This window comes from Hemisphaericaspora subhashii, assembly GCF_019202705.1.
Source record: "Hemisphaericaspora subhashii strain CBS 10753 chromosome Unknown scaffold36, whole genome shotgun sequence".
Lineage (NCBI taxonomy): Eukaryota > Fungi > Ascomycota > Pichiomycetes > Serinales > Debaryomycetaceae > Hemisphaericaspora > Hemisphaericaspora subhashii.
In genome coordinates, this window is record NW_026057380.1 from 206 (window position 1) to 9,107 (window position 8,902).

General features: G+C 32.3%; 4 protein-coding genes across 4 annotated transcripts; 1 reads left to right on the forward strand and 3 right to left on the reverse strand. All coding sequences in view use genetic code 12, as the record gives it.

Annotated features, from left to right (window-relative positions):
* Positions 1 to 203: 203 nt before the first annotated feature.
* Positions 204 to 1,115, reverse strand: J8A68_004908 (uncharacterized protein; the record flags this gene model as incomplete). The annotated part of the gene is made up of 1 exon (XM_049408916.1): positions 204 to 1,115. One exon carries the CDS (start codon positions 1,113 to 1,115, stop codon positions 204 to 206), a length of 912 nt encoding a protein of 303 aa, XP_049261772.1.
* Positions 1,116 to 2,927: 1,812 nt separating this feature from the next.
* Positions 2,928 to 3,314, reverse strand: J8A68_004909 (uncharacterized protein; the record flags this gene model as incomplete). The annotated part of the gene is made up of 1 exon (XM_049408917.1): positions 2,928 to 3,314. One exon carries the CDS (start codon positions 3,312 to 3,314, stop codon positions 2,928 to 2,930), a length of 387 nt encoding a protein of 128 aa, XP_049261773.1.
* A 1,410-nt stretch (positions 3,315 to 4,724) lies between these two features.
* Positions 4,725 to 5,297, forward strand: J8A68_004910 (uncharacterized protein; the record flags this gene model as incomplete). The annotated part of the gene is made up of 1 exon (XM_049408918.1): positions 4,725 to 5,297. The coding sequence occupies one exon, from the start codon at positions 4,725 to 4,727 to the stop codon at positions 5,295 to 5,297; it is 573 nt and encodes a 190-aa protein (XP_049261774.1).
* Positions 5,298 to 5,347: 50 nt separating this feature from the next.
* Positions 5,348 to 8,443, reverse strand: MET18 (Met18p; the record flags this gene model as incomplete). The annotated part of the gene is made up of 1 exon (XM_049408919.1): positions 5,348 to 8,443. The coding sequence occupies one exon, from the start codon at positions 8,441 to 8,443 to the stop codon at positions 5,348 to 5,350; it is 3,096 nt and encodes a 1,031-aa protein (XP_049261775.1).
* Positions 8,444 to 8,902: the final 459 nt, after the last annotated feature.

Sequence of the window (8,902 nt, forward strand, 5' to 3'; positions counted from 1 at the left end):
ATCTTTTGATAGGTATCAAACGAACACATAGTGAATTAATGCAAGAGAGATTTTCAACTCAATAAACGAATGACAAATTATATTAATGAAAATAATAATATACAATAGAATATATATATATCTATAAAATTACCTAGCAAAGCAAAACTCCCCCAAAAAAATCTAGCAAAAACAGAAACCCCATCTCTTTCAACACTAACTAATTACTTCTTAAATAAGTCTTTCCATTTCCTAACGAAACAATCCAAATTCTCTCTTGAATCATGAGAGTTATTTAACCGAATTGGAATATTTTTCTTAATCAATTCTTGATAATCATTCCAATTTAAATGATAATAAACAAATATTGCAATTATAAAACTTTCCCAAACTTTTAAATTATTTTTGGTTTTAGTTTTGATTGAATTTGAATATACTATCAAAAGAGTGAATAATTTGGATATGAGTTGGAGACATGCTGGTGATGGTTCTTCTTCGGGTATTTGGGGTTCTTGTGATTCTGGTTGTTGTTGTTGTGCCTGTTGGTGTTGGGATTCCCATTGACGGGGTTGGTCGAGGATTGGGGTTGATGGTGCACTTAAACTCAATGGTAATTGATCACTAAATTGTAAAATCATTTCCAAGATCCAATTGTAATTCAATCCTTCAAATTCAGAAGCAGTGAAATTTCTTGATGATAATGATTTTGGAATTGTTTTTGAAGCTCCCCATTGATTTAATTTACAATTTAATTCATGCAAGAAATCACGTTGAAATACTTCTTGATTAATTAATTCTAATAAACAATATATTTCCATTAATGATTCTTGAGGGAAGATAAGCAATAAAATTGGAATTAAGAAATTTCCATCATGATTATGTAATCCAAATTCTGATAATGATTTTATATATAATAAATATTTGAATGATTGTTTAAAATTTTCATCGACATTTGGTTTACTTGCTTGAATTAATGGACGATTTAAAACTGATTCAATGATTTTATTAAATTCAATATCTTTTGCATTTCTAATCAGATTAGATAAATTTTCATATTTTTGTTCAAATAATTGATAAGATTTCTTAATGGTATTAACAGAATCTTGTGAATTTTGATTACTTGATAATATCTTCATGAAAAATTGAAATTGTAAATGATTCGGGATATTAGATTCCCAACTTAATTTTCGAATAATATTTTTGTCTGAATTAAATTGTTTATTAAATGCTTTGTTTTAACTTGAAATCTTGCGGTTTGAACTTATTCTTGAACTTGATAACCAATATTATCACCAGTAGCATATTCAACTTCTGCTAATGAAAATGCAGCAGTTCGCGTAACTCTACCCATTTTCCGATTAGCTTCATCAATTCTTTGTGTGATATCACTAAATCTTTTGGTTAAAGCTTCCGATTTTCTTTTTAATAATGAATGGCGTTATTATACCCAACATTCCCATCCAACAAAATATCACTCAGGTAAATAAATTATCATAAGCAATTTTCGTCTGTAGGACATCGATTTACATTTGACAAAGTATAATTAAATAGGATCCCCAGCTATGCCACATAGACTTAAAGTACTTTCTTTAAGACTAACGATACCATTGAGAGAAAGTTAAGCGAATGGTTATAATTTCAAATAACAATTCCATAATCCTGCGTCCATGGTCAGCAATAAAGAATCTCACTACTAGAATCAAATTGAAAATCCAAAGTCTAGGATCGAAAACTAAGAATTTTCCAGGGAGAATTATAAATAATCTAAAATGGAGATATAGAAGAAGAAGGGGAATCACATTGGGGATGAAGCTGAGATTGAAGACAAATGAGGCTATTTTGGAATTTTATTAGAAAGGGTAGGTACAGAATAGTTTTAAATATTAGACTAATGAAAAAGGCACTTGCTCCATTCTTTAGAACGCTTCGGTGACTACAATAAACGATTGGAAAAAGGAAATCAAATGGCCGGCCCACTTTAAACCCGGGCTAAGGTTAACTAGGGGTGGTCTTAGACTTAGAGAAGATTTAACGATATTCAAGGCTCGCTCTAAGTGGAAAACCATCTCCTTAAATCCTTGATTATTGTCAGTTGAAAGTCCTTTCGGAGGTTTATAGGCATGATTCATATGGCTGCAACTAACAGTAAAGTAAAACCGACCAAATATTAAAATAGCGAAATTGGAAATGGATGTAGCAATTCAACTTTTAGAAATTTATCAATCGATAACTCAATTGCAATATAAGTAGTTAACTGTATAATCACCAATTAGAAGCACCTTTTCAAATATCGTGTTTGTAGAATCCGTACAAAATGAGTGAGAAGTCAATCATAATTTCTTTCTTGGAGCTCTAAATACATAAGATTACCTTAATTTTTTAAAGATCGATCTTATACTACTGAATATTTATAACTTCTCACTGAAGATGTAAATTACTATTGATGCTAATATTGTCTCTTCTGGAGTGTGGTCCGAGAAGGAGATTCTCCCTTAGAACTTGATTACATGCATCACATGACTGCCCCTCGCATCCAACAATACGGGCTTGTATTTTCAGGAGTAAAGGCTGTGATATGTCTCTAAAATCAAGTACAATAATATTGTTCAAAACCGCCATCTATAACATACTATCCGCATGGTTGGTCATGTCAATTTCACGATGATGCTTGAAACGGTTTGTACTGTCACATGTTACAAGAATTAAAGTTTACTCCTCCCCCGCATTCTGCCGATTGCTTTATTTTTTTTCTTGTTTCCGCTGAGCTGCTTGTCATGTTACATCAACACTCAACAACAAATTCTGAACGAAAGAGAGAGACAGAGAGTGATAAAGACAGAGACAAAGAGCTAGTACGAGACGACAGCAGTCAAATAAGTAAATAGATAATCATATATTCAATATACCCTTTTTCATTAATATTCGTATATAAACATGATAAAACACATCTAAAGCTTTGGTCTTGGATCAAATTGCTTGAAGACAGTTTCTATAGAAGCAGCTTTCATCAAGTTACCCTTGATCTTTAATTTACCATTCATGAATAACTTTTGGCCGTTAGCTTTACCATTTGCTAATTTCACAAAGTCCGCATCCTTTAAAATTAATTGAACATCTGATTTTGGTGGAGAAGCGTCACATTTAATGACTTCACCCTTGTTCTTTAAATCAAGGACCCATGATTGTTGTTTACCTTCTTTATTCTTTAAAGTAATGACAATAACAGCTTTGACTTGTTTCATAGCTTCACTAGCTAATTCTTTGTTTTGTAAACCTTCATATAACATGCTTAATAAAGGGGAAGCATTAAAACCATCAACTTCGACTGCAGACATTATTGGATTATTATTATTAGTAATTGGTAGAGTAGGTGTTCTATTGGGAAACTATTCTTGAGGAAAAGTAAATAAGTAAAAGCTTTTTTTTGAATTATAAAAATATAAAGATTATGATCGCTTTTTATATTTGTAGAAGTTTTCGATAAAAGCTGAGGACAGTTGCATAAGATTGGGGAAATTTTTCAAGAGGTGTAAATTTTGCATATGAATATTTTGACCGTTATTTTTTTTTGTTTCCGCTCTCTTAGTCTTTTTCCTTTCAAGATAATCCCTTTGATTGATTCATTGTTAAATAAAAACACAAATTCATCATTATTTTCTTAGTATCTTCGATAGTGTTTACTTTCGCGAACAATCTCATGTGACAACTTCTCTTTGTATTGAGTATTCCACCGAGTAAATTTACACTACGTCATTTTACGATGGTTTCCTAATTGGGAAATTTCTCATTAAACCTCGGTAGCCAACATTTCTAAAAAGAACAACATTTCAGGTTTGAATAGACCTTCTTACCCCGGACTTACAAATAGGCGACTGTTAATTGCGTTAACGACCTAAAGACAGATTTCCTAGAGTGTTCTTGTCCAGCGGAAGTTTCATATGCTTGACAACTCCGAATCGATCCGGAATTATAAATTAGAGAGTATTATTTTGACACTGGAATTCATAGAAAATTAGGTTTATACACGATTGAATGACCCAAGCCCAATTCTGTACCATATTAGAGTTAGGAAATATCATACAACACTTCTTGTGATCAGGAAGTGACCAATATAATAAAATATGGTGGTCAATATTTTTATTGGTCTTTGTATTGTTAAGTCCGCCAAAATCCGTTGCAAAAAATATGTTAAAAAATAAAATTTAGTTATCTCCGCTGAGGGACAACAGCAACAAGGTTATAAAAGCTCCCTGATTCCTTTATTAAACAATGCTTTCTGTCATCTTAAATATTTTTGATGGGTAGTTGAGAATCATATTCATTTACTAGGGCTCCCTTGAAATATACATTACAAAGGAGTAAATTGATTTCTGTTGAGTTTTGCCAACATTTCATGTGAATAACTTCGCATTTGCCTCCCCCACCCTTCCCCGTTTGTGGTGAACACCCAAATCCTCCCCGCTGATAGCTGGTAAACTGAACTGAAATGTATCCTGGTTGTACACTTAAGAAGGCATTTGACAACTAGAATTTACCTATTCGTCTCCGCTCTAATGTAATTAGCGCTATCCTCATTCTAACTTATTCTGATAATGTTAAAGTTTCGCGACATTTACTTTTCAAAATGTCGCTTCTTTTACGACATCATCAACTGGCATCTCATAATTTTTTTTTAACGTTCTTACTGTAGAATTTATATAGATGAGGATCGGGCTAATCTCTAATAGATAAATACATAGACAAAAATGTCATTCAAATCAAACTCATCTAAATTCCAAGCGGAATCGACTGTAAATAAATTATTTGCAAATATCCTACAAACCACCCCTTCCCAGATCCAATCGTCATCGTCGACCTCTAGCTCATCGCTTTCCACCACTCAGATCCTTTCACAACAATTCAACCATGATAACACAAAGGACATAAAAAAGAAGAGAAAGACCAGCGGTAGGATAAAAAAGGCAAGCGAGACGGATAAGAAGTTTAAAAAATTCATAAAATATACAATGATCAAAGAGAGAAAAGAGCATACCCCTGAAGAAAAGAAATACTTGAAGAAATTGGTAAAAAAGAACATAAACCATCTTCAACAATTTTCAAAAGTAGATGATCTTGAGATTGAAGATGAATTAGCAGAAGTGAAACTGGGTCTATTGGAGAATTTACACAAGCCGGCTCATAAACGATTAAGAAAGAAGAGAATCGTACATAAGTCCAAGGACTTTGATGATTTTGATATTACTGGTAAGGGAAAGAACACCCCTGGTTTAACGCCAGGATTGGCACCTGTAGATTATAACGAATCTGACTCGGAATAGATAGGGTATAGAAAGATGTGAGTAATTAATGTATATTAGGATTTATAGATCTATTTCAATTCATATAATATTTGCCTTAAGTCAATGGCCAATTTTCTAACTTGTCTCTTCTTATCATCCAAGCAAGGTGATAATTCACTTATAACTTTTGACTTAAACTTGACAGAGTCGTCGATCTGAGTGAATATGGATATTAAGTTCTTCAAGGCTAATATTCTAACGTCTTCTGTATTTGATTGTGATAAGTTAACTAGAATAGGAATCAACTCAGGTACGTTACTCTCCACTAATGTCTTGTTACTGTTCAAGATAATATTCAACGTCAGCAATGAGGATTTCAAAATAATTGGACTGGGTTTAGATAATTTTAAACTGGTGATAGTTAATGGCAAGATTGAATCCAAATGTCCCAACAAAATCTTTGAGGAAAGGTTCTCGATAATCAATGATAATGCATAAAGATAAATCTCGTTTGATTCATCGTTTTGTAAATATGGTAATATAATCTCAAATAATTGCTGCTTGTATAACAATTTGACATTTAGATTTTTAACCTTTGATATTGGTTTCATTGTCGAATTGGTATATATTTTCAAATCAATGAATAGAGCCTGCAATGATTTGGCAATGATTTTCTTTGGATCTTTTATGAATAATTCAATAAGCTTATTGTAGAATTGAAGACCCACCGGGTTCAATTTAAGTAACAAACCTTTTAGCATCCATATAAAAATTTCAAAAGAAATCAAATTCCCAGACGTAAATTCTTTCAACTTCTCTTCCAATAACTCTTGGAAGTTGTCATTAGTAAACTTGTTAACCAACAAAGATAATGCTTGTAAATATTGCACACGCAAATATGGATTCTCGAGTTTATACACCACCTCAATAATATTTTCAATAATGAAGTCAACGTTTTCAAATAAACATTTCTTATCCAAATTAGCCAAAATCTTATTGAACACAGAAGCATAAACACAACCTGCCTTTAACAAATTCTCATCAATTCCCAAATCATTCTTATCATTTGTCAAAAAAGCTACCAGCATGACATTCAAGATCTCTTGATGTCTTGAAACATCTACGAAGCGAATTATTAGACCGATTAAATCACCCATAGATTCAATCAATATATAATCAGTTTGGTTGGATAATATAATTGGTAAGATATGCTGGGTAAATTGGGGCAAGAAATTTTTATACCACGAATTAGTCAAGAATTGTGAGTGACCTTCAATAGTTTCAATTAATTTAATCAAGACGTCAAGTATATTCTGGACCTTATCAACTTGTCCCTTAAGTACCAATAATTTATTCAATAATTTTATGGATAAAAACTCGAGGATTTCTCCGCTAATGCACAATTGTTCAAGAATGGACGTGACTTGTTTGAACTTTTCAACGGATGTTTCCGGTTGTAAATAGCCCAAGATGGGGATTATTATTAATTCAATTGTGAACGAGCGAACAATCAGATCATCATGCAAGATTGTAACCAAGCCATTCATACATTCATGTAACACAACATCATCAGTATCTTGCTCAATACGAGTGATAAAGATTTGTTCAAAATATCCCAATACTAATTTAATCTCCTCTTTCTGTAAGAAATCGGCTAGTTCAATCAATTTGGTCAATTGTTGGATAGACTTGCACTGCAATGAGCTGTTGGTAGAATTGATCAATATCTGTCCTAAAAAGATCAATAAATGATCCTTGTATTCGACCAACTTGTTATTCTCATGTGTACCCAATACTTGATAGCCAATTAATAAATACCCTAAATCATCAATCAAATCACACTGCTTGTCTATATTCAATACAATATCATCATTAATATCAAGTTCAACCGGCTCCTCAATATCATGGACGGGTTCAACATTAAAATATTTTCCCCATATTTCGTATTGGAACAAGAAACAAACCACGGCATTGAAATTCTTAATTGATAAACTTGCAAGTTGACTCAAGATAATGATTGATTGTTTAGATTTCGATTTTAATTCCATAATATTTGGTTTTAATTCGTCTATAATTGTCTGCAACATTGTTTCGGAATTAACCTTTGTGTGAATCTTCTCAATAACCATCAAAGTTAGAATCAAAGGTTTATTTCCATCATTATCATCTATCATTTCAACATCCTCTGGAATTATACTTGAGTCAGTCAGTTTGATTACTGAAGAAATTTCAGTACTATGCAAAATCTCAAACTTCAAGGCATCCCAAAGAGTAAGCCAATATTGCTCAATTGTTTCCCGGGTATATGAATCTACTACAGCTTCCAACGTGGTTAGAACGTCACATCTGATCACATTGTTGGTGGAAGACAATTTTTCAATTAGGGCTGGGATTGATTCCAGAGCAAATAACGATTGAGAAGCAATAGTGTTTCGTAAGCCCTGCTTCAAGTCATCAGCAGTGATCTTATAAGGATCATTAGGAGGTGGCTTGAATGAGATTGGAAAATAGCAGAAGCAAACATCGAACAAATCATCGATGAATTGTTTGTGTAATTCATTGGAAGTCTCGAATTGAAACTGAGTATTTATGGATTGATTCAATTGGAAAGATATTAATAAGTTTCTTGGATCCTTTTCACCACTTGCTAAATGAATGAAAGTTTGAGTGAATTTCTCGCAAACTGACTGTCTTGATAATAAGAATGTTGGATTAGATAATAAATTGTTCAAAATTTGAAAAGATTCATATCTCACTTTAGCTAAATTCTTCTTTGGGTCATACTTGTCTAATAAATGATTCAAGATTTTTAATAAATTCACACTGGCAATAAAATTGTTCATACTAATCAATATACTTATAGTATTTAAAGTATATTGCAAACTTAATTTGTCATCAAATTTATTCAACAAGAATTCAATCAAAACATTAATATCCTGCTTTGATAATTTCCCTCGATTAACCTTACTTAATGTAGAATTCAAACATTGGATTCCTTTAGATCTAATTAAATCTAAATCAGAAGTTAAAGTTGGTCCCAAATTAGAAATGAATTGTAATAATGTCAATTGATCTGATTCAATTAACTGAACCAATTCGTCAACGTATAATGAAGTGGTATCACTATCACTACCAACAGATGCAATATATTGATTGATAAGAGTAGGAATGTTATGCTCGGACATTTCTACAGTTTTGAAAGGGCTCCTCTTCGTGGTCTGATAAATTTGGCAACACCTTATAAATCAATGGAAATTTTTTTCTTCGCAATTTTCTTACTTTAGTTATTTGCAAGAGTTGTACACAGAGGGGCGGCGGAGGATTTGGAAAATAAAACCCCTTGGAGATAATGATGTACCTCAATCAACAGTATGCTTACTAAACAAAAGTATAACACTCCACGCTAACAAACTATAATTACAATACAATATGGTTCAGACAAACTATTGAGCTGATGACAAGCCGTTGAAACGAAGATTGGTAGCGCACCCCAACTTCGTTATCTAAATTGATGTTTTTCCATTCTTGTAAAAATCAAGGACACAATTAATTTTCTTAGAAACAATGATATGGGGAAACCTAATCGATAAGGCACGAGACCAAGAGAAATGTAACATAATGGATTGTTTAAGAAGATCATGGGG